Source organism: Branchiostoma lanceolatum, chromosome 4, assembly GCF_035083965.1.
Source record: "Branchiostoma lanceolatum isolate klBraLanc5 chromosome 4, klBraLanc5.hap2, whole genome shotgun sequence".
Classification (NCBI taxonomy): Eukaryota; Metazoa; Chordata; class Leptocardii; order Amphioxiformes; family Branchiostomatidae; genus Branchiostoma; species Branchiostoma lanceolatum.
In genome coordinates this window covers 19,266,192-19,292,000 of record NC_089725.1, presented here as the reverse complement: position 1 = coordinate 19,292,000, position 25,809 = coordinate 19,266,192, and the positions used below count along the sequence as shown (strand labels likewise).

The following is a 25,809-nucleotide window of genomic DNA, read 5'->3' as shown; positions in this document are numbered from 1 at the left end:
AAAGAAGTTAGCTTGAAGGACAGTTAGCCAAGAAATAAAGTAATGACAACACTGGCTTGCAATTTAGTTTGAGACATTGGCTAGCAGTTATATGTACTGTTCTACAGAGCCCTATTCTATGCTGGTTACAACAAGAAGAAGACGCAAAAAATCCCAAGTCATGTTTCTAGACACACAACCTAGGCTAATGTTGGGAAGATATTGGAAATTTATATCCATTTAGACACTCTAACACAACGTTGACAGGGTCGATTTGAAAGTTTGAAAATTTGAACAAGGTTGGCTTCCCCCAAACTGAAAGTTGTAGATAGCATTGTCTTGATTATCCAAGGGATCTTATCTGATTGAAACTTCCTTGGATTATGTGACTTTTGATAGATATCTGGGCCATTCTGCATGGTTTGAAACCGTTCATAGAAAAACCAGTACAGAAAAAAGTTTGAATTCTCTGACAGTTATTATGGTAATCTGTCCCTGCTATTGTCCCAGGCTGGCAGACATCTAATCCTTTTATGAATTTATGTGGTTATGGGGGACTAATCCAGCCCTCAACCGGCTGGGTAGCTCACTGTAGGAGCACTCCCTTTACGACTTCCCCAGGGCAAGGTTTTGGTTCCTTTAACGGAAAAATCTAACACTTGACTCAAGCGATTTGATTGAACTCTGAACATGGCGGTCTTTGTATTTTGCAGGTGAATTTTTGAACGTCGAAGCTTAAACGATTTAATAGAACGTAACGTTTTCAGGGCGAACTGCGAGTAAGGTGATTGGAAACAAACGTCATGCTTAATTTGAACCAAGTTTTAAAGAACTTGTTATTCCTGGTAAAGAGAGTGACAAATAACTTAGCCCACACCACAAACAATATGTGTTACAGAGACTGATGATGCAATATAACAGATTTTTAAACTTTCCTCGTTGATTATGCAAAGTTGTTCGCCCGAAATCTAAGCATCTTGAGATTTCAAACATACCAACAGACATACGAAATATGAAGACAATCCATCTAGGCGTTCATGACTCATCGTGTTCACTAACAGACACATAGAAACACGCCCGGTAAAATATACCCTTCTTGGCGAAGGTTACTATGGAACTCTGGAATAGGTCTTAATTTTCTCATTAGTTATGCATGTTACTACTTCTTGACAGCCCAAGGGATGTCTACCACTCAAAAATCATGACTGTGGCATCACACATGGCAACACAAAATATCAAAGCCGGAAGTTCTGCTGCAGTACCGTAGAAAGCTGCTTGACCTATGTTTTCCTGACACCTATCCATGTGCAAAATATCAGAAAGATCCATCTGCAGCTATGAGACATAATGTCAACAAACACCCATGAACCTTCATACCCACAAATAGCACATAACCTTGGCAAAGGTAATAAGCTGGACTTCAGGGAATAATTCAGTTAAGACCTCATACACATACTGTATTACAAAATTACACAAAATGAGGATTGCATTGAGTCCTTGATTTTCTGGCAAGTAGTCTTTATTCACATATCTCTGTTAGATATATAATCTACATCTAGCTACTCTTAACCTATATCAGCACATGAGAAAATCTAACATGCCAGTTTGGTATTTCATTCATGAAATTGTGCTCTGCGCAGTGCAGTAATGTGACTTCTTTTTGCATTTGTTAACATTTCATCATTTAAGAAATGTAGATCAAGGCTAATCGAAACTTCCTAAAGGCTTTGCTCCCAGTATTGGGCTATTACTTTGAATCCTTGCAACAGAATTGCACAGAGCCCCCTTGCAGCATAGCAGGGAACTGCATCAATAGTCATTACTTCAGGTTCTATAACATCTGGGTACAGTAAGCCTGGTATCCAAAGTCTATTTTAGCTGCAAAGAGGATGAAAGGACTTGGCAGCGATACTAGGTTCGGACTCCAGGCTAGGCCACAGTCAAGTCAACTCCTACACAGTCTAAGTTCTTCTGGGCACCACAAAGTTTCATGGCACAGCTTTGTGAACAAAAGTATAAGAAAAGAAAGCTTGCCAAAGTTTTACAATTTCTTTTGTGGTTCAAAAACACCAAGTGTGTCTACCTGTTGCCAAGAATCAATAACTCTTAGAAACATTAAAAATGGCAGAAAATGTTTAAAAAGATTGCTATCAACAGAACATTTTCTCGGTAACTTATTCAAATCAACAAAATATTTTCTCTTGAACTCAATGGTAACTTCTTCAAATCGAAACATTTTCTCTTGAACTTAATGGTAACTTAGAAAACAGGTTTGACTTTTGCACAAAAATAACAGGTAATGTTTGTCATGAATACACCGTTTCTTCCCTTGTTCTCTTTTGTTGGATTAGTAGTACAACAAGTCTGTTAGCTTAGCCATGAGAAAGATGTGTGATGAAACCTCAGGCAGCTGAACATCAGTAACGAGACATTCACTTCCATTGAAAGGTAACCCCTATCTATTACCTCCTTGGTTAAGGCAGGTACTAGCAACTTGGCTGTGAACATTAACAGGACAGAAAAAAACTTTTCTTAGTTTCAGGAGTGCATAAGCAGTAATAGATAAACATTCAACTTAACTTCAGGCCACAGTAATGCATTCAATTGGTTATGGCACAAAACTGAAGTAGTAATAGGCACATATATTACTGCAATTGCACTGACATCCATTGAAAATATTAAGTAATAAAAATGGAAAAAAAGCTTACTTCACAATGGATGTTTCATAGGATGAGCTCATTCTTTTGATACAAATGTGCTAGGCATTGCCTGCATAAGGAATGAATTCATTTGCAATCAAGATACATGTACATGAGACCCCACCTGCTACCATGTAGTCCTAAAGGGTTCTACATGTTCACACCAGGATTGTTTCACATTAGGGTCGCTACATGTACCGATGCCATGGAATATGGTACTGAAAAGTCATCAATCAATCCTTACAACTTAAGTTGCAAAACACAGGATAAATCATACATTTCATCGTAAAAAAAATGTTCAAACGATGGACATACCTGAGTGTCCGATACATTTGGGCTTACACCAAACAAATATAAGCAAAGTTGCACATATAGGGTCAAGGCTACACAAACTGGGTTTGATGACATTTGTATGTGCACTGATTTGGGAAAAAAGAAAAATCTGGGCAGAAGATGACTTAGTAACAAAGCTCATATCCTGGTAATGAAATGCCACAATTCAAGCACTTGCCTCGTTAAACTTCTGCAAGATTAGAAAACATATCAGAATTGTCATGTAAAAAATGTGCACATATGTTAAGAAATATCTCTTTTAAATCTTCACTCTTGCAAGAGGATGTCACCCATAATATTCAGTATGTGTAGCCTAAAGAGTATTAGAATTGTTCCTAAGTCCTCGTTGAAGTACTCACATTTTTGAAGTACTCACGCTGAAGTATTCACATTTTTTCTTCATTCCCAGACAACAGACTAACATAGCCATTATAACTACCTTCTCCTCTAACCAATTACAACAGCCAACCAGGTTGAACACACTTCATCCTCACACACATTTGTATACACTCCTTTGCAAGTACATTTATTAGTTCAGACATACAAATGTAACATTGTTTCCACTTAGGTAACCAAAAAGGGTAGAGAAGCATTTTATTACAACAATTATTCTTGCAAGGTCTCTTACTGCTGCATTATTTACAAAAGAAACGGAACACGTCTTGTCATACTGTGTCCGTATTAGGATCGAAGAGACTAGCGATGCCCAGATCGTTGGAGTCGGTCTGGTCCAGGGAGGGTTTGCTGGGTTTGGGGGGCTTGAACAGGGGCGGGAGGTTGGGAATGTTGACATCTTTCTTGAATTGCTGCCCAACATGTTTCTAGAGAAGGGTGAGAAAATGGAAAAATGTATAATGTCTGTAAACAGTTACAAGACTCAACTATAGATTTAAAGAAACAAAATAAACAGTCATCTCATTCAAAAAAGGAAAGCTAACCACACTGGTACCACAGTGTTTAGAACAATACTGTCTAAGAAATGATACTGTGCACAGATTCATGTAAAAGCACAGGTCTAAGACTTATTATGCAGGTAGTACAAGGTTGTAATGATTGTATGGAAGCAACTAATTCTTCATGAAGTGCAGCAAACAATGCATGTAATATGTGTTTGTCCTACAGGCATAACTTAGGCTAATTCCCATTTGTATGTCTAACCATAACCTCCTTGGTCTAACCATATAATTCAGGGAATTCTTTTATCCTTGGCAACTGGTCTGATTGACCTGTTGTAAATGGTAATGAATTGAACTGAATCTAATTTCCCATGAGCAGAGGCTACAGTGGCTGGAACAATAGAGTTAGGTAAAAATTTCCCATACTTGCCAAAGTCTGATGACTGTTACAGAGTTAGGGAACAAGGCATGTCTGTCCAGGTTTGTATAGGTAAAACCTCCGCACAGAAATTGAAAATCACTTACCCCAATTGCTCCTGAGACAAGCTTTTTAAACATTTCCTTTTTCCTTTTATCTGGCACAGGTTTGGCAGGTGCAGGGTTCAGGGCCACTTTGTTGTCGAAGTTCTCAACTGCTGCAGCAGTACAGTTGGGCACTTGTACCAGCACAGCCGATAACTGGGGGTTGGTGGGCCTCAACGTCTCGTAGAACTGTAGAAACAGGAGCAACAGTCTTTAACATCGTTTACCGAAAGTCCCTGTAGCTCAACTGGTATCAGCCTCACAGTTGAGCTCATGGACCCAATTAGTTGGTAAATGGGAGACCACCTGTCTTTCGGAAGGGTTGTAAAATAGGTGTTCCGTGTCCGAGGAGGTGTTTCAAGCACATTAAAAGGGGGAAGGGCTGGCAACCCCTCCGCATAAAAATATATACCTGTACACCCTACTACAGACACAACAAGAAAACATTACCTATGTGTCATTAGGCATTACACGGCAAACAACAACAACAACAACTGTAAATCTGGAAAGGTGCTAAAATTTGAATCTCTACTAAATTCTGAAATGAAGTCAAATGTCCCCAAATCTATGACTAATCTATGACTGTCATACCTGAAACCCCAGTCCCACCAGCGTGGCCTGACAACTCTCATGCTGCCCGTGTTGGTGCAGACCACGCAGGATGCAAACAAACAGATGATTGATCACTTCAGGCTGCACACCCTTCTCCAGGACCTGCAATGGCCAATCAGACACCATGTAACAAAAAGCAGTTAGAAGATTCCACACAAATGCATAAGTGAATGAAACTGTCACTCAGATGTTTTGATCCGTTGACAGTTTGAGGAAAATATTGGCAACAAAACTTTTCTGCATTTTTGTTATTTGGTTTCGGCACTTAATTTGAGTGACTTCCAATTTTGCTTACAGGATTTCTATTCTGGATCTTTTATTTTGACTGTTGCTCTCTGTTACAGTGTGGTGTACACTGTCAAAACAGTAAACCAGATGAGTTAGTAAGTCAGATAGTTACCTGCTTGAGCATCAACCATGCAAAGCTGCCGGCACGGTGACAGCTAGTCGTGTCGTTCCACCACAGTGTTGAGTACAGGCAGAACAGGACAGAAGTCGCCACAGACTGCAAAATACAGAATGAGTTAGACAATGTAAAATGCAGTGACAAAATAGGCTGAACACTTTGTTTTTCTCTACTTGTTTTTCACTAATCCAGAAATTTTGTCGAAATAATTTGACACCCTCACTCATTAAGAAAGCCCAAGCAAGTCCTTCACCTTATTCTCATTGACTTATTTACCCATTGAGCACATAATAGCAGGTCCTAGAGGGAGGCTTACTGCACCATACCCTACTCACCAGAACAACATATCTGTCTCATCGATCATTTTACTTTACACCTACCTCCTGCTGTAACAGGCATTTTCCCAGGGCGCTGATTTCTTGCTGGTGGAAAGTGGGGGCATTTTCTGAGGACTCTGTAGAGGGTGGGAGTAAACGCATGTAGAGTAAGTCGTGGGTAGAAATCAAAAGCTGCTGGAGCTTTTAATAACACCGTTTTTAACAACATTTGCAGGTAAAAATCCATGGATTGCAAGTACATGTGGGTGTGTAGTACAAAGATGTCTAGGAGCGTGATCTAGTTAGACATAAATGTGTAGCTATGTATTACATGTACATTAGGGCCAGCTAAAATAGACTGGCAGACTGTCATTGTACTGAAGTCAACTCAATTTTAAAGTAAAACTATGAACATGTACCAAGGAGGTTAAATATACGTATATTTAACCTCCTTGCATGTACATATGTACATTACGTTTTTTATTTCTAACAAATAACCAATTTACAATCTTTAAGCTGAACTTTCCCTCCCCTTGTTATTTCAGCTGAGCTAAACTGTTTCTTTCCTTAGCATCTCCTTCAAATTTAGATAAGGACCTATGAAGCTACAGAGATAGCACATGCTAATGTTAACTTGATCTGGGTCTATTCGTTTTCCCTAATGCTCTTTTCAGTTGCCCTATATGTCCCCGGGAATCTCACTTTTATGTGCTGAAAACTCTATAAAACAAGCTTTGACAAATTAATCACTCACATGGGAAAAAGCAAAGCCAAAAACGACCCAATAAATTCCAGATTGCTCTGAAGGTTTAGCGCTGAAGGGCAACGTAAAATATTGCACAGGTGAGGAAAGTATGGATTACAATAACACAGACATATCATCTTGTGGTGTCTACAAATGGAAATGGGGCGCTGCCTAAGGTGTTTCTTTTTTCTGCACCATCCGAGCACAGGGAAGTGTTAAATTTGAGATGAAGCATCCTTTTTTGACAGGTCATTGTGCAATATGGCTGAGCCATGGCTCAGATTTTAGCGAAGCATACCGGTTCACCCCTAGAAATCTTAGAAATACTAAATGTATTAGGTTCATTAATGTGGAAGGTGATAATGATTGAGGCTCCCCCATACACAGGGCTGATGGCTTAATGTCCCCTCAAAAGAATGAATACAATACACAATGAGTAATTGATTTTCCAATATCAAATGAAATCAATGCCCGATGACCCCCCAAAAAAGGAAAGCTGGAAAAGACATATGGTTGTCATAACATATCTTCTATGCACATCAATACTATGTTACAGCATTCTGTGTGACACACATAGGTTCCACCAGGCTTGAGAGGAGTTGATTTACGAATACTGCAATACCCAAGTGGTGACACCATGTGTCAATCATGTATTACGTACCAGAGTTTGTTTAAAGATTATGTCAATTAAGGAAAAATTGGCAGACGTGTGGCAGATGTAATGTTTCAACAAGAGGCAGTGTAGTGTGCAGCAAAGGAAAAGTTGTGACGTCTCCGCTGCCTGTGGTTAACCATGAATCCTATCACAAGCTGTCTCATATACTTTTTATTACTGCTGTCTGAATACTTCAGGAGCAGCCATAAGACAAGAACTACCCACAATGACATGTGGAAAAATAAATGATTCATTCCAACAGTATCATGTAGGGCCATAGAAATTGATTTTAAGACGTTAACAATACAATTGAATTTGAGTGGCCTAAAATGACAACAAAAGAGAATCAGCCTGCTCCAAACCAAAAGAAGCTAAACAGCACAATGATATTACCTTGCATGCCGTCTTGGGAGTTGCTTGTGTCAGGGGCCCGTTTTGTAGTAAAAGTCGCCGCTAGAGAGGGATGAAATATGAATGATAATAACCTTACTTCTCTGGTAAAACCACAGTGGGAACAAGTGGTTCTAATAACATAGCAGCAGATGATGTTTGCTCATCTGTGATGTTTATCCACTGGGGCTCTTTCTGAATTATTACTTTGAGGAGAAAGCAGGATGCACCGGATGTCGTAATGATGTATTCTATGGCAGTGACATAGTTTGGGCTGGTGATGAATTTTTTGCTTGTAACATTATCTACTGTAAATGCAGAAATGTTTGCGGTGGTTTTATGTTTGTGGTTTTCGCGGTGAACTCTTTACCGCGAACTTAATATCCATAAAGCTACTATTGTTACAAACGCAAACTGCCGCAAACACTCCATTTTCTCCCTACCGCGAAATAAAATCCCAGCGAACATTTCAGCAATTACAGTAATCAGACTATTTTTTCTGGTAAAGCAAGTGAATGTGGGACACAATACCATGTATACAAGGAAGAACAACATCCTTAATGTTACACTTTAAACGCACATAAACGAACATCCTGAAACATACATTTGTAATCTAGAATTGTCAATTAACAAATTTTAGAAAACTATGCAAACCCACTATCCCATGAGTTTTCTCATGTCTACTTGACAGCTAAGAAGACAATAAGTATGGCTAGGTTGTTGGCAGATAACAAGTGCTAGTGTTCCAACCTAGCTTGCTGCTAAGTTTACACTAGCATAGCTAGGTTGTTTGGCAGCTAGTAAATGTAAAACCTAGCATGTATTTTCTATAGTTCAAGAGTCAGACAGGTAGCAGGTTCTAGCATCTCTGGACCAACCTAGCAGGTCGATGTACTCCCTGGTGAGGAGCCTGGTGAGCTGATCGTCCACCACCTCCTGAGTCACCTCTTCACCCGCACCACTGGGGGAACAAAGGTAGAAATGGGAAATTTTGTGTCTTTTCACTCAAACTGTGTTGAGTATTGGATCTGTATTAATCCTCTTAAGATCTGAAAATAACCATGAAATATGATTTATATTACCTGTAGCTGAATCTTCTTTAGTTTTTGCTTGACCTTTATTACTTTATTTCCTGTGTTTTGTTTTTGTTGCTTTTGACATCTCAATACAGGACACACACACAAAAACAGCATAAGACTTCAAAAGACATGAAAAAAAGAAGACTTGCCGAATGCAATACTTACTCTGTCTCTGCTTGTCTGTTATTGATGACTTCCCATCTTGTATTCAGCCTCTGGAAGATTCCACATAATACATAAAACTGGTTTTGTGGTACACAGTGCTACAAAAATCCTTTCTGCGAGGCACTAATTGGCCCCCTCCTCTCCCTTTAAGGTGGCTACTCAGTTGGGTGGGCCACTAGGAGCGCAATTTAGACTAGTTTTTGGAAACATTTCACATTTTTCACTAAAAGTTATTGGAAAGAGCATGCTGCTCATACAATTGCAACATGTTTAATCATCGAGATATTCTGTATCAAACATAGTCCAAGAATTGCCCGTGTCATGGTCAACCAGGACTATACTAGGCTCAAGTGGCTCTGATCACACGCAAGAAAATAAATTGCACCATTTCTGACACGCAGATCAAACATTGGAAAACAGGCCCTCGAAATTCTACTTCGACTGACCCTCAGTAATGCTGGACTCTTTTCTAGCATCTCATCCTCTGCAGCGATTTTCATATTCCGCAGCAAATATGGCTGATTTTACTTAAAGATAGATGCAAAAAGCATAGAAACCCTCCAACCCTAACCATCATTATCATGCGGAAAACCAATAGGACAGACTCCTTAGTTATTGATTGGTCATTTATTTGAAGACAGCCATTTCCTTTTGTCAAGGCTGAAATGTGTCTTTTGGAAATGGAAAACAATCACCCGGTATTGCAAAACCATTTGTCACAATGCTTTTCCAATGCAGGCTCATTTGTACACTGACAATTCTATAGTCCACAGGACAAAAATGCAGGCCAAGGCAGAGTGCCATCAAAGATAAAAATATGAAAGCTGTGCTCCATGCCTTTCCAACTATTTTTCTGAAATATCAAATTTTAGAGTGTGGAAAAAATGCTGGTACACTCAACTAACAGGATGCCAGACAGTGAAACATTGGCTGTGCATCTGAGATTATAAACACACTACACAGCATAGCAAACAATTCACAAGTTTTAAAAAAATGCTGTTACACTCAACTAACAGGATGCCAGACAGTGAAACATTGGCTGTGCATCTGAGATTATAAACACACTACACAGCATAGCTAACAATTCACAAGTTTAAAAAAATGCTGTTACACTCAACTAACAGGATGCCAGACAATGAAACATTGGCTGTGCATCTGAGATTATAAACACACTACACAGCATAGCTAACAATTCACAAGTTTAAAAGTTCAGTGTCTTATGTCAATCTCAGAACTCATGTGGCTCTGAGGAAGAGACTTTTGATTCTTGTTGTATCTTCTTACCTGCAACATGTACTGGGAAAGTGCTGACAGCATGGGAACAAGTAGACTGCTGTAGAAGTCACTGGGACAGTTCTGCACAAACGGCTTCATAAACACACCTGGGCTCAGTTCAGGAAATGTATGGTTCACTTCGGAAACAGATTACCAAAAAATGTACATAAATGGTCACAAAAGCCTCAAAATACACTGATAAGAAACAGTAAAAATGAATTTGTCTGGTGTAGATTTAAATTAAGAAATTCCATGTCTAATGTGAAACTGTACTACTGAAACCTAAAATCTTTGCAAAGCTTTACATCAGCATGCATGTGCCAAGATAGAACCTCCACGCATCATTGACAATTAAGTTGTTGCTTCTTCCAATGAGGACAAAAAGAAATGCTGCTACTAGAAGGATACGGATGATGGGCCTGAGTCTGTAGTCAGGGATGTGGTCTAGACTGGTCATGACGGAGGCCAGGCACAGGTTAGCCAGCTGGGGGATGCCATAGAACTCCCTGCCTAGACTGGCTCCACAGTTTCCCAGTACATGGTAGCTGGAACAAATGAACATGTATCAACTGCTACTCACAAATAAATAACTGGTTGGTGAACATACGTAGTACACATTGATAGCTGGATAGCTGGAACACACCAAAGAACATATGGTAGCTGGTAAGAAGCCATATCAGCAAAACCAGTCTGTGTGAAAGGCTGAATAAAAGTCCTAAACGGGAACTATGCAGCTCCAGATGTCTTGATGAAGGATGATTGCGGTGCGAAAGAAAGATGTTGGTCAGATTATGGATGAATCCACTGTCAGTTATACACCACTAAACATATGATAGCTGGTAAAACACAAAACTGGTATTGAAAAATTATTTCATACTAAACGAGACGTAGAGTGGAACTTGTTGTCAATATCATCCAATATGGTACAGGCCTCCTCATATGATAGCTACTATATAGTTACCTCATCTGCAATCATTAATACTGAGAGTTTGTTAACTGTTAAACAACCCATTCTAATCTAGATGTCTATAACCCTGTAGGCATTATGTAATATGTATAATACAATCAAGAATCCTAAAGGCAAAGAAGAGGAAACGGTTGCATAGTTTTATAATAATAACAGGTTCAGCACCTCGGACAGCAACACAGCATCTCAACGAACCAATACAACCATGGTCATCCAACTAACTAGGGTGGTAGTTGTGGTGTTGCAGAAGGATTTGCAGGTATACATGTGGATACTATCACATATCTACTGTACACAGAACCTGACTTAAATCTTCAACAGTTACAGATCAGTTTGGGGCAATGAAATGTGACATTCTGTTTGTTACTATACAGCCACTGTTCTTCAACTATGAATACTGAACCAAATTTTGATGTGCAACATTTCCACATGTAATCTTCAGTGCTCTGCTGTTGCCTTGGTGCACCTACTCAAACCAAAACTGCTACATTTGTAAGTGATGAATGTTGAATAAGAATGATGCTGACATTTTTGTACCATTAACCTAATTCTATAATGTTCTGTTATAATTTCTTTACTCAAAGACACCATTTGGCAGACAAATGACCAGCCAACATTTAATAGAGCTGCCTTTGCACTGATGTTATGTAGGTCAGCACTGTTTTAATCAGATGAAATCACTTCTGCTTGTTACAAATGTACCTGCAGAACTTCCCTCATTGGGAAAACGTCTTAATGATTCATAAATGCGAAGTCAGTGACCTGAACGGAAACTAAGATCCCCTGATAGTGTGGTGGTGGTCCAGCCGGAAATGAGTAGTGAAGAGAGGCATGATTAGACAGGTGTGTGCAGCGATGTGGGAGCAATGATGTCTTTCCTGCCCTGCTGATGACCTGGTTATCAGGCACATCTGACATTCATCTCCATCCTAAGGTACTGATGGGGATGGAGGGCAGGTTTTTGAAGAAAGGAGCTTCATTTAGATTCAATAGTCAGGACTGCTTTGTAAGCACTGTACATCTGGGATAGCAGATAAGGAAGCGTAGCTGTAATGATCTCTATACTTTATACATTAATATTGGGGAAAAAAAAGTTTCCAACAGTACTAGTGACGATGAACTCGGCTAAGCATTCCACTTCAAGGCTCCAAATACAACAGTCAACAGAAATATCAAGCCCTGGCTTTACATTGTTGACTGGTGTGCATTCTGATTGAAATGTTTCAAAATTTTGTATACCATGTTCATACATCTCATGTGTAACCCTCTGAAATGTTCAACAACTTGAATATTGTCTTGAAACCCATTGACACAATCATCAGTTTTCCTAGTTTTGACGTTCAGGCCTTTGGGAATGCTTAGTGATATCAATTTCTATCCGATGTCTTGTATGTTGCAGTTGGAGTCAGAGTTTAATTTGATCCACAAATTTATTCTTCCTGTGGTCGTTGACAATGTGACATACATACAATGGACAAATGCATGAAGAAGATAAGCTCAATCCAATTTATTTTATGAAAATCGCTGATCATGATCCACTAAATCCGACTTGTAGACGTACCAGTTGTCGTGCACACCGGTGAGGAAACTCTGCATCTTCTCTACAGGTGTCTTGCCAACAGCAGGGTCGTTGGGGTCAGGATGTGGTGTGTGCAAACCTGCAACAACAAAAAATTACTATTTTTAAAAACATTTCAAATGTCTTGCTTCTTCTTCTTCTTCCAAGGAAGAGAGTAATGATTCTTCTACATGTTACATAAATTTGATCTCTTCTGTGTAGTGTCTGTATCAGTTGTGTTGAGAAATGTTGGCACAGAAGATTTAGATGGGTACATTAAAAAAATCATAGCATTTTTAAAAAACAAAACAAACCTGTAATTCCAGTGTTCCAAAACAATACATTTTCTCTATGCACACTCATGAGAGCAGAGAGTATAAAGATCACAAGGGGTATGAATGGACAATTTGAATGATCAACTTCTCCATCCAGCAGTTGTTTTCCAATAAAGTTGGCCAAAAAAAGTTCAGGACTTGACAGGATCAATACAACTCATGCTGCGTGCAGCACAACTTTGATCAGACAGTTCAGATAGCATCAGGCAATGGAACAACTAGCTCAGCCTTGTCTAGATGAGCTTGCTTTCAGAGATAGTGGCTGAACGAGGCATTCTTTATCTGTGTTACCAGCAACTGAAATGAACATACGATGACCAAAGGAAGGAGATGCCAGAGGGATATCTGGGTAAGTAATGTTGAAAACAAGAGAGTACATTTTTACAAGACCATATATGTTACTGAACAGCTCATGCTCACATATACCCCTGGATCCCTGTTCTTGCTGTTGTTATATTCCATTTCGTTCACATTTCCTTTCCAAGAATTAGGCAATTTGCTTATCAAGGCCTTCCCATACAACTACGTACAATATAGGTGCATCAATTGGCTTTAAAGGGAAGGCCATATACTGCCCTTGATAGTCCTTCTGAAGTCTTACTCTACTCAGCCAGCTTTACATTATACAACTTATCAATTCAGGCACACGCTTGCTGCACTGAATGCATTCTCTTGGTTGGCAGTTCTTGCTCTTGGCTAAAATGTTTATACAAAAAATCTGCTGCTCATTTTTCACATGTCTGAGGAAAGTGTGGCTTTCTGGCCCATTCAACAGTTCATGCATGGCGACAGTCTTCTTGGTATTGGTGCTGCATTTGTAATAAAACCTTAAATGACAGGAAACAGTCTGGCAGGTTCCTGGTATTAAACCCTACAATCCTGAGGAACAATTTGAATTCACTCCATAATCCCTTTCTACTTGCCAAAGGAATAGCAACTGGCAGGAAGTCCCAAAAATCAATAAGTACTTCCGGTTACTCCACCTTCGGGAATTAGCCATGAAAGTAAAGTGTGCGCACCCAGATCTGGATTATGTGGGGAAATTGGAACACACTCAGCATGACAGACAGAAAACTGCTATCAACGCTCCATACTACAGGCTCCAAAGTGAAGGTCAAATTCGGGTCTCCTTTCAAGTGTGCTCTATTCGTTTCACAATGAAGATCCATGTTGCTTTTATTATAATATTAATGGTTTCTTTTGAGCTGCTGCAATAATATCAGAATCTCATACCAGTGGTTGGCTTTACCCTGCATGAAAGATGGGGGAGTGTTGTCATGCTGGAAACATTCTAAATCAAAGGCTCCAGTGTGAAGGTTACAATAGTGGACTCCTTTCAAGTATACTTTTGTACTGTATAAAATGGCATACTTAGAATTGGTTTCCTTTTATGCTGTGGTGAATTTGTGATCAGGATTTGACACCAGAGGTTGGCTTTGATTAATCAAAAGCAAGTTCCCTGCCAATTGACCTTCACATTTACCATACTCAGCATACTAGAAGGTTACTATAGATCATATGAATTCTACCCAAGCATCTAAAGTCTTTCAACTTATTGAATGGCCAAGGAGTATGGATGACTTCACACTCTGTACAACTTCAACTTATTGAATGGCCAAGGAGTATGGATGACTTCACACTCTGTACGACTTCAAACACCATATTCTCAAAGCTCTAATAAGGCTACAACAGTTTCCACCTTGAACTGAGACACAATACCATTGAGATGTGTGAGGTGTGTTAAGTTACCAATTCTGTGGATATGCAGAAGAATTTCTGTAATGATATATCGGAGATGTCCCGCAAAAACAGGGCCTTTAAAACCATAACCCATGAAAGTGATAGTACACTGGACTCATCCAACATGGCTTATCTTCAGAGCCTGTGACAAACACATTGTCTGCCGCGTGCAACCTTGATCTCAGTCGGTCCAATCGGGTCAAGGATAGATGGATGATGGGCCGCGATGTCTCGTGTTAAGACACACGATTTCCTCACGCAAACTGTTACAGTCGACTGCGTCTAATACCAATATCTGCTGGAAGTTGGGCAGGAATGCCCTTTGGTGAGTGCCTATATGTAAAATGCTAACCTCTGTGCTCTAGCATTCTGTGCCAGCGATTCTAACGATCTGTAGTCATAGGCTCTGACCTTGACAAATGGATTGGCTTCCATTGTTCTCCCTCCCAACTGGCCACCAGAGGCAACCATCACACTCCAGCACAAAACAGCTGAACAACTTACAATCCACTGTGGCGTTCCACCCATACCCATTCATGACTACAGGCACCAATAAATAAGATTACCATATTGGAGCACGCGTCAAATGTGCGCCTCCAGGAAAATGATGTTACCACTGCCAAGGGCTACCAGAATCAATTTCCATTTTATATGGTAGGTTGGTTGATTAATTTGTTTCTTCAGAAAAGGTATGAATAATCATTTGAGCGGTAGACATTGGCTAAAGCAAGAGTTAAAACACCCTTGAGTCTAGGAGAAAGGAAGTATCATTGCACTAAAACTAAAAAGGATACTCTAAAGAGGCCCATCCCACCCCTAACATGTCTTTCTTCTACCTAATGAGAAACCTGGGTACAATCTGAGGCACAGGAAAGTTCAATACAAACCCCCACTCAGCCGAACTGTCAGACTCATTTGTAATGAGAGCCGTGAGAGACTTACAAAATCTAGATTAACATTAGGTAACATCTGTTCATTAGCATGCCAGTACAGTGTGATCAAGATTTATTAATTTGAGATCCTTTTAAAAACTATTCATATAGGAATCTGTTTTAATCCCGTAAATTTCATCTACATGATATGTAAGTCTTAGTATTTTATTTGTTGTTGTAGCTTTTTCATCAGGCACCTTTCTCAGACTCAGACGCTGTGTGAAAGTCAACGCATTTCAGCATTGTATACATTACAAACATGGCTGCCATATTGACTTTAATAAAGTTCAAACTTTAAAGAAAACTTCATTACAACAAAGGACTTGTGCCACTTACAGTGTAGTACAACAAAAGAACTACATGGAGTACAAGCCTCTTGCTCAACGTACCAACTTAGACAACAATGGTATTGAGGATGAACTTTGAATTGTACAGCCATAAAGACATGGAAAAAGTGTATACCTGATCAATAGTCCAGTGCTACAACATAGACAAACCTTCCAAAAAGTTACCATTTGTCTGGAGGAAAAGGATCATTTCAGCTTACATGCAGTAGGGCATATTGAGAGCTGACCTTCCCTAAGGAGGGATATTACTGTCTACTAGTCTACAGAACATGAAGGAAGTGCAATATCGATTCAGATTTTGGTATTCTAGACAACCATGTGCCATATGTGCATGCTCTTGTATGTGGAGAAAGTGGAAGGGACGTAAATCTGACCAGTATGACCATGCAGGCTAAGTTTCTCTCCATCCTCTGTCCTGTCAATTTAATGTGTGACTACTGATGTGTTCTGCATTAATAGTGGATTGTGCGGCCATAAAGAAGTGCATACCAGATCAATATGAGGGAAGCCTTCCAAGAACTAGATCTTTGTCTGAAGGAAAAGGACCATTGAGGCTGGCACGCAATAGGGGTATCTCAATTTTGGAATGTACGTGCAAGGGAACTGAAGAGATTTTCAACCATCTTGTATATGCAGGCAGAGCTTCCGTATCACCAATCACAAAATGCTTATCTTTCACACATTTCTAAAGTATACTCATTTATGCCTCTACTCCATCCATCTTGGATAAATACATCAGCAGTGCCCTGGCAGTGGATACCGAATAGAAACAGCTAGGCCCCATTTTTCTCTTGGCTGACCAAAAATAATGGGTTCATTTTACTGAGAAGATAAGCTTCCCCATAGTTTTCTTTAATTTTTGAACTGGTGACATCTCTGTACAGTGAAGAGTAATGCCTACATGTATCTGTGGAGACTGGGCCTCTCAGGGATGATTTGAATGAGGCTCTACAAACAGTGACAGTCTGAGGTTAGGGATAGGATTAGGATTATCTCTGAATTGTCTCACAGTGTCATGGACCAAAGCCGATTAGGACCAGGCTTTATAATGGCCCATGACATTGTGAAGCTTGTGGTGGGGATTATAATAAAGATTACCAATGGAGATTGATCCTGTCGGTGTCAGTGCCCTCTAGGAAGAGGCTTTATAACTGGCCACGACACTGTCTGTGTTTGAAGTTTGCAATGCATGGAATAGGATTAGGATTATCAATTAGATTAAGCCTCTTCAATGTCATGGATCAGGGTTAATCAGAAGACTTCATAATCTGCCAGTGAAAATGACAGTGCTGGGTTTAGGATTAGGATTACCTTTGCCGATTAAATTAACCATCCAATGTCAGGTACCTAAATTTAATTGGAACCAGGCTTCATAACACGTGACTCAGGCAAGGTCAGTGCTCCCCAAAATAATACAGCACAGTTTATAATGTAAGTAAGCTGTATGCAGAAACAGCTCCGAGATTTTCATCATGGCTTTTGGAAGTCAGAAATGTTGACACTTAAAAGTTATTACCAGTGCAAGTATGGTACCTGCTTCCCATTTAACCCTGCAGGTTACACATGGCAACTGGCCTGATTGGTGCATTTGCTTCACAATTCTATTGCAGGTGCACTATCACTAAGCCTGCTTAATGACCTTCACAAGATGTTTACAAGGTCATCCTTTCTCTCATTGGCCGGTCTATAATCCAGCACAGGACCACTATAATCATCAAAGAAAGTACCTTCACACTTGAAGAGTACAAACACTTCTGCATGAAAAAGAGGAAGATGACAAAGTAGATAGTTACTGCATATTCTTGCCAGTGGGGCACATGAAGGGACTATTCGGGATGCATCATGACATGTGTGTGTGAATGGAAATATGACTTTTGCACCAGAATTTGTTTTTCAACAAAAAAAGTGTATGGGAAATTCAAAGATGAAATACAGTAGGATCAGCAGAAAGGATTGTTGACCTTAGTTAGAAAATTGTCCCAGACAGTGTAGTTAGAGATACACATGTACATAAGTTTGGCTGTTTCCAACCATTAATTGGGTAAACATGTACCATCATAGTGCTATGTGGGCTATATTAGTTCTATCATATCTATAATGTTAATAGTAAAAAAAAATCTACCCAATATTCTGTACATCCCCAAAAATGCTTGCTGGTCTGTCCCTAATGATTGGTGAGCAGCATGACCTGACTAGAGCAGGTCTCTTCAAGCTCAACCAATTCCTGTATTACTGTGTTCTGACTACAGGTCATGACCCTTCTGGAGGCTAAAACCCCTTCAGCATGCAACACACAGCCTGCAATATCTGTTCTATGGTTCTTATTCCAAAGTTTAACAAAATACATGTACCTGATGTTGCCCTTAAGTCTTGAACTTCAAAAGAGACAAGCTAAGGATTGTTACACATGCAAATTGCCCGTGAAATGTCTGCTAAAGAGCAGTAAACACCTTTTTCACCACTTTATGAGCGACTTTAAGAATTTGGACTAGCTTATTTCCTTGCATTGTATTCCAACCCATTGTCCTTGGCATTAAGACAAGGGCAATAGGACAATTTGCCATTCTTGTTCAGGAAGGTTTGAATAAGAATGACGTATGGCGTTAAAGATGCTTCAAGTCTAGGATTAGCAGTGCAATCTTCACGACACAGAATCAGCCAGTCCTGACACGTCTCCCCTGATGTAGAGATGCTTGGCTTTGTTCCCAGACTCATGTGCCTCTGTCATAAGATCTCCTGCTGCCTTTATGTAACTGAGCTCCAATTCCCACCACATTCCTACAGCTTCTGATCTTTTATTTCTTACGAGCGACCATCTCGCGCAGCTCTTAATTGGATACAAGGCAATGAATGGCCGTACGTGTACAGCATGAGGCTTACTGACCTTTACAAGATCTGTACGACACTTCGTGGGGAAATAGCTAACACGACTAGGAGCTTTTTTTTTTTCTACAAATGGAGGATGAATAGGTAAACATATTCCCATTCCCATTCCAGCAAAGAAAAGATGCCCATTTAGACGGCAAAGCTTGGTATCACACTTTGTTCCACTTGAATGATAGACAGACTTAAGATGTAACACAAATGTTGTGACATTTTCTAAGCTTTCCTTACTCATATTTTCGGTATCCATGGAGTACTCAATGGAATTTACCCTTCTGAATTCTTTTCAGAAGCAATTGGTTGTCAGATTTTTGCATGTCAGAAAATTAATGTTCACAGCACTACTTTCAACTTCACCGAAACCTATTACCATCAGTAAGAATGGACCTGACTTAAGGGATCTCAATGGAAGAGGGAAATGTGCTCTGCATCGTAATTATTCATGCAAAGAGTGCCAACATTGGTAGGTTTAGCAGTTTTGAATGGAAGTTCTTGATCTTACTGAGGGGGATGCTTTCACCAAGGAATGATATTGTTCAAGTTTGAAAGGAGGGAAAACCCATGTGCTCCAGAAATGCTTGGGAAAATTATTCATTATTGTAAGACAGAACAACTCTCAAGCACCTGCCGTTCAAAATGCATATCTTTTTGAACAAAACATTACAAGTATGTGCAAGCTGAGGAATGCATGCTGTCCTTGCCAAAATTTCACCCACACTGCCACCGCTAGCTCTTTTTTCGTTTGTTGAATAAACACCCAGAACCTCAGAATTCTAACCCCATGAATAGCTTTGACATGCCTTCCTTACACATGAGACACTTAAGAATTTTGTGTTCAGATGAAATTTTTTCTTCTTCTTGCAAAACTTCAGACGTTCTGTAGTGTGTCCAGAATATCAAAACATATCCCATTGAACAAGCGTTAAAACCTGTATAGCCTTATCATGATAAATGTGTTCCTGGGGTGATAGGGAGTAATTTGTCATCCCTTTGACAACCAAATCCCCCATCAGTTTTCTGCTTGTTAGCCTGACAGTACACCATTGTTCCACTTACAAACTTACAGGCTTTATTAGCTGAAGGCACATTTCTGAAAATCACCTGCAAATGTTGATACAAATCTTAAGGTGACAGCAATTGCAGCACAGAAATGCAAGTACCAAAGTAAGACAATTCTGTTAACAAGTTGACTTTTGAAAAATAACTATCAATAATTGCAGAAATGCAAAGTGCATTGCATTGATGTGGAAACTACAATTATCAAAAGTAATCTTTAGAGGACCTAAATGTATCATAAAGGCATACTACTGAATTCTGACTGAATGGAAAGTATATGAACAGATAAGAAAGAAAGTTAGATTGATGTTAATGACTACAGAGGAATCAACCATAAGCAAAATGGATGAACTACTGGTAGAGAACGAGCCTGATTCCACGAATTATTCTTGTGTCTTGGATTGACATTTCCACAGAGGGCACATTGAGCCCATTACATTCCATGTATCATCTGCACATGGCAGATGTCTGGGGGCACAATCAACAGCTAGAAGCTATAACATAAGAGCTGCCTGAACATGCATCTCCAGTCAGACATATTAACACACAGTCCGCAAGAACCACTATACCTGTCCGTGGTGCTGAATACAGAGGTGCTCACTGTAGCTTGGTGTTCGTTAATGCTGTATGGAAGAGGGCATCTTTTATGAGCTACTGTTGTGTGTTCTGTATGCAGCTGTCATGTCGGCAACACGAAAGGGTATTTCCAACATTTACAGAAGCTCATAGTAGACTCTTACATTTACAACCCTTTTCTTCAAGTGTATTGTTTCATGTGTACCATCTGAACAATGAATATTCTATCTTCATAGATGAATTCAATACTGTGACACCTTACTTTAAGCCTCAACTGTAGTATAAACAACTTCATATTTTCAACCTTACTTAAAACCTATTGTAAAGATATTTACAGTCAATGTTGCCAAACAATGCACACATTTTACTTTTCTTCAAACCATATATATAAACTACATCTAAACTTTTGAAACGGCACAGGGTTTCTTACAAGAGGACCAATCCAAGTTGCTCCAAATTACAAGCAGCATTTAGATATCATATTTTCCAATAAACTGTGCATGCATAAATTGTCTGAACACAAATGAGGCAACATGATGTCACTTTTAAACAAACAACCTTCAGAACAAATAAGAATTAAGATATTGATCTCGTACTAAAAAGAGAAAGCAATTTGCATTCTCTGGACGATTTAACTAGCAAGGAAATTTTACACTACATCCTTTTGTGATCTCAAACATTGGGGACGTAGAAGACTTCATTGTCTATCCATTGACTGATTCCTTTTGGCACAAATGAGGGTAACTGCTGTGATGAGATTAGCAGCAGCTACCTTGGGAATTGGGGCAAAGGAGACGCCTTGTCAGCTAGGGTTAGCCACACTTCATTAATCTGGAAGTGTTTATAAATCCTGCCTCTATAAAAATACTCCAACAGCAATCAACATGACTGATATTGCATCACATATTTATTTGCATGGATTAATATACCGCAGTAATAGCTGCCAAACTCAATATCAATACTACCACAACCCCCTAAGTTTATGCTGACGTCACTGCACCTTATATTACAATTCAGATTTCCAAAGGGCAATATTGTATGCATACTCTATCCTTATTTGTGCAAATCCAATATTGCATTGCCGTCCCATGAGGATGTTATTTGCAGGTTATTGCCTGCGCTGTACACGTTAGAAGCGGTTCAAACAACCCTGGCCCTCTCCATTGATTTTCCCCATCGGTAATGACATGCCATTACTTTCCTGGAGCCGATGGCAATGGAATAATCAATGGGTATGGAATGGTTTATGAAGGCCGCCGCAACTGGGAAGGAAGTTTGAGGTTAACACTGCACCTATCAGGGGCACTTGAGAAACCTGCATCTTACAACACACCATACAGGTACGCATATACAGTAGAATCCGCTTAACTGCACCACCCATTTGTCAGCGTTTTTGGTGCAATTATCCGGCTGGTGCAATTATGCGAAATGCCCAGCTGGACCGCACCACCATGGGCGAGGGGGTGTATTGTTAGTCAGAAACATTAGCACAAAGAAAACAGACGAAATTATTCATTTATTAACTTTATTTATTGACCCTTTGCTGAAAATAAAGAAATGACTACGAACCTGTTTTGATTTTGCATTCTTTCATTTTTCCATGCGATCTACCGCATTACAACACACGTAATGTAACAGGGGAGGCATTCTGAAACATCGTCATGCCACTCATGGGATAACAGTTTCTGTGTTACATTACGTAGAGTGCAGTTGTCGATTTACGTAAATCATGTACCGCCATGAAACTAGGAATTGAAACTAAAACTTGGTTACTGATTACGGGTGACCCGCCCAGGACCTCCCATACGATTCCTATCAACGCAACTGTCAATGGAGACCGCCTTCTTTTGTTACTCAAAACTTTATTAAACATATTGGCGGTATTGCGCCTTTACACCGGCAGGTGTCGGCTCATTTGTACCGCGTTTGCTGATTTTAGCGCACCTTTTCAGTTAACTTGTCGAGGATTTTTGAAAAAAATTGGTGCAGTTATCCGGCATTGGTAACCATGCGCGGTGCAGATATGCGGAGTCACTAACAATGCAGTGAATGGGAACCGGTTTTGGATATTGGGATTCGGTGCAATTAAATGGAAGGTGCGTTTATCCGAGGTGCAATTAAGTGGCTTCGTCTGTACATGTATTTAACATTGATGGTATGACCATTCTTGATGGAATATAATTTTGATATGGAATATTCCCCTTAAATTCTGAATGGGTTCCCCGTAAATAACTGGCACTTAGTTTTGCAACCACACAGGAGCGCAGATGAATATTTAATGTTGGGAACTTCTGTGAGGAATTTTCTCCCGTGAATGTAATGCCGCACACGACAAACTGCAGTCTTGTGGAAAACGCTATGATGGAGTGCCCCATTGTCTGGTGTAATATACCTGGGTATGTATCATTACAGCTGCTGCCCCTTTGTGGCATGTGGCCTCTCCCGGGACAGGGTGACACGACTTGCCAAGCTGCATTCAACCAAGCTTGATAAATGACACACATGGGTCGCGCTTCTGAATGGGATGACGTCACCAGAAGCTTCCGCCCACCGCCGTTATTGAAGAGGCCAGTGAGTGAGTACAGAGGGAGACGGGGGCATAGCAACAGCCAATCAAACGGCAATGATTGGATAGGGTGAATATGAAAATCATTTCCTGCGGGTGAGGGCTCTACACACCAGGTTACCTGCTCCCTGAAGCTGCTGCTGGTCTCGGCTCCACTAGTTTTCTACCAGTACTCTGTATCATAGCAGCGGACTGAAGCTAGCTTGGAACAGTCACGATGGAGGCCCGGCCTACTTTGGAGTTTACCACAGACTTTCCGGAGAGTGAATTCATCTCCAACCATAGCAGCATGAATGGGAGTACGCCGGTAATATTTGGGACCTCTTCTTTGGAACAGGCACTGCAGGTTACCTATGTCACCTTGTCGTACCTTGCTACTCTAGGAGGGAACATTGGAGTTCTGGTGGTGATCCTGTCCTACAAGCGGCTGAGGAAGCCCAGGTACTATGTTCACTGTAGTTTGGCCTGCTGTGACATTTTCATCACCACCGTCTGTATTCCCACAGTGATCGTCAACTTGCTGTACCGTGTGAATGATCTGGGGTGGGTGTGGTGCCAGGTGCACAGTGCCGTGTACATGACCATGTCGGCTTGCACACTGTTCAACCTGGCCATCATGGCCATGGATCGCTACTATGTAATCTGCTGGGCTCTAAACTACCACAACGTTGTTACAACATCCCGGGTGCTCTCCCTGATAGCGACTGCCTGGCTAACCTCCATCCTGTCCGTGACTGTCTACCAGATAATGAGCAGGTTTGCCGACCCCCACCAGTACATGCCCGACCTGCTCCTCTGCACGCCTCGGGTCACCACGACTTGGGTCAGCCTCAGGTACCAGCTGCCGATGCTCTGCGTCGCCTCTGCATTGACAATCTCGTCTTTTGCTGTCATCATCTTCTCCTACGTGAAGGTCTACCAGCAAGCCAGCAGGCAGCACTCCCTCATCAAGAGCCAGAATGAGGGGGACGACGTGAAGTTCCTGGAGACCAAAGCCGTTAAAACCATCACCACTCATTCCATCATATTTCTCATCTTCTTCGTGTCCTGGTCCCTCCACGGGATAACCAAGCTGCTCCTCGAGAACTGGACTTTCCCCTCAGATGCACTCAAGGCCGCCAATCACACATTTCTGCTTGTTTTCCTGACTATCCCTTGTTATTCCAACCCCATAGTGTACGGCTTTTGTAACACAGAAATTCAAGAGGCTTTTTTGGACATGATCAAACGTATTCGAACCAAGGGAAATGACGTCTTCATTGGACAGGGTACCACCAATTCGTATCGTCAAGGACGCGCCAAAAGCTACAGTGATGAACAGGATGAAAATCAAGGTTGTCAAGAGGCAGAACAGGTTTAAAGAGGCACTAGCAATGTTGGATCAATATAGTTACAGCAGTATAATCAAAGACTGGAACATTTACAAGTACAGCAGACTACCAGTTGAGGCATCTTCAGGAATTTTTATTGAGAACAAGACAAAGTTTGTCATGCTTGCCCTCTGGGATTAACAAGTGAGTACTAACCTTGTTTAAGAGTATTTTGTCCAGATAATTTGTGAATGAGGCTTTTAAAGATACTCTTTTCAAAAATTTGTTCCTGTGGCATTACTGAAGAGCTTGAAGATAGTAGGCTACAGAGAACACTGAGATACCGGTATTACACGGGGCTTCACATGTAATGTTCTGAGCATGATATAGATTATATACCCCTGGCACTTAAACAACAAAGAAAACAAAACATTCAACATTAATCAATGCACCCCACTGTTATTACAACCACCTTAAAGCTGAGGTGTAGGCAGCAAAAGGCTATGTGATGTGAATATCTGCAGGAAGAAATGGTGACTGCAAACCTATGGAGCCAATTAGCAGAATGTTGCACATACATTGTTCGGTTTACCTTGACGTGGTTATCAATTAGCATATTTTGCCAGCAGACTGACTTTCCATGCATTTAATGTTCACTAGAAAACCATCATGATGTAGAAAAATCTGTTAATCTTGATTTCTTATCCTGTTGCATTGATTCATTCTGTAACAAAAAAAATGTTTACCATAGCTTACACATACAGAATAAGACAAGTAAGCAAAAACAGGGAACCAAAGCTCTGCCCATCACATCTCTGTGTAGATACTAGTGACATACGAGTACATGTATGTCATTTCCATGATAAAATGTAAAGTAAAAGTAGGACTATTTTGCAGCATGATGTTATAATCAACGTTACTGTTACCACAATAAACTGAGTTTGTATATTCATGTAGATTTTTCCTGTCATGGAATTTTGCTATTCTACTTCTACTAAGTTCTAGTATGGACAAAGTTTGGGAAAAGGCAAAGGGTGCATTCTGACCACATTTGACGTAAGACACTACAGACAAATGGCTTATATTTGATCTTCTATCAATGGTCACATGTTCACAAGCCATCAAATCCATCATTTTAACCTGGTATAACGCATCATGACACATCAGTGCATTTTGATGGTTTCACAGTGCAATGTTCCATTTAAACTGAGATCCCCTTCAGTAATGGCATACCATGCTGGGAAGCAATTTGGTCAAGGCAGGATTGAAAAATGTTCAGCCATACACACTGGTAGTCAAGGATGTTGTATGCCAGGAAATGAGATATGCTTTTGAGAGACCTTCAAATAACTCCAAGCCAACTTCTGTGAAACAGTTTGTTGAAATCATATGTGTCACTGAGTAAATTAGTACCTTAATAGCTTTGGACACATATTACGTGACAAACAAGATGCCAGCTACAGGAC

The 25,809-nt window shown here is 40.3% G+C and overlaps 2 protein-coding genes across 2 annotated transcripts in view; one reads left to right on the top strand and one right to left on the bottom strand.

The window, feature by feature from the left end:
- Positions 1-1,476: 1,476 nt before the first annotated feature.
- The window catches only part of LOC136433153 (exportin-5-like), a 57,095-nt gene continuing 32,762 nt past the window's right edge, over positions 1,477-25,809 (bottom strand). Inside the window, exons 23-33 of the mRNA XM_066425031.1 lie at positions 12,602-12,698; positions 10,482-10,618; positions 10,083-10,180; positions 8,799-8,848; positions 8,433-8,515; positions 7,558-7,617; positions 5,828-5,901; positions 5,442-5,546; positions 5,021-5,143; positions 4,433-4,618; positions 1,477-3,832 (exon numbers count right to left, since the gene is read on the bottom strand). Coding sequence (XP_066281128.1) covers positions 3,677-3,832; positions 4,433-4,618; positions 5,021-5,143; positions 5,442-5,546; positions 5,828-5,901; positions 7,558-7,617; positions 8,433-8,515; positions 8,799-8,848; positions 10,083-10,180; positions 10,482-10,618; positions 12,602-12,698 — 1,169 coding nt within the window. The 3' untranslated portion in view covers positions 1,477-3,676. The remainder of the gene's footprint in view (positions 3,833-4,432; positions 4,619-5,020; positions 5,144-5,441; positions 5,547-5,827; positions 5,902-7,557; positions 7,618-8,432; positions 8,516-8,798; positions 8,849-10,082; positions 10,181-10,481; positions 10,619-12,601; positions 12,699-25,809) is intronic.
- Positions 22,748-25,299, top strand: LOC136433154 (olfactory receptor 8U9-like). Its single transcript, XM_066425032.1, has one exon. It carries the CDS (start codon positions 23,251-23,253, stop codon positions 24,391-24,393), a length of 1,143 nt encoding a protein of 380 aa, XP_066281129.1. The 5' UTR covers positions 22,748-23,250; the 3' UTR covers positions 24,394-25,299.

Coding starts and splice junctions, on each gene's coding strand:
- LOC136433154 (XM_066425032.1), top strand. CDS start 23,251: ATGGAGGCCCGGCCTACTTTGGAGTTTACCACAGACTTTCCGGAGAGT.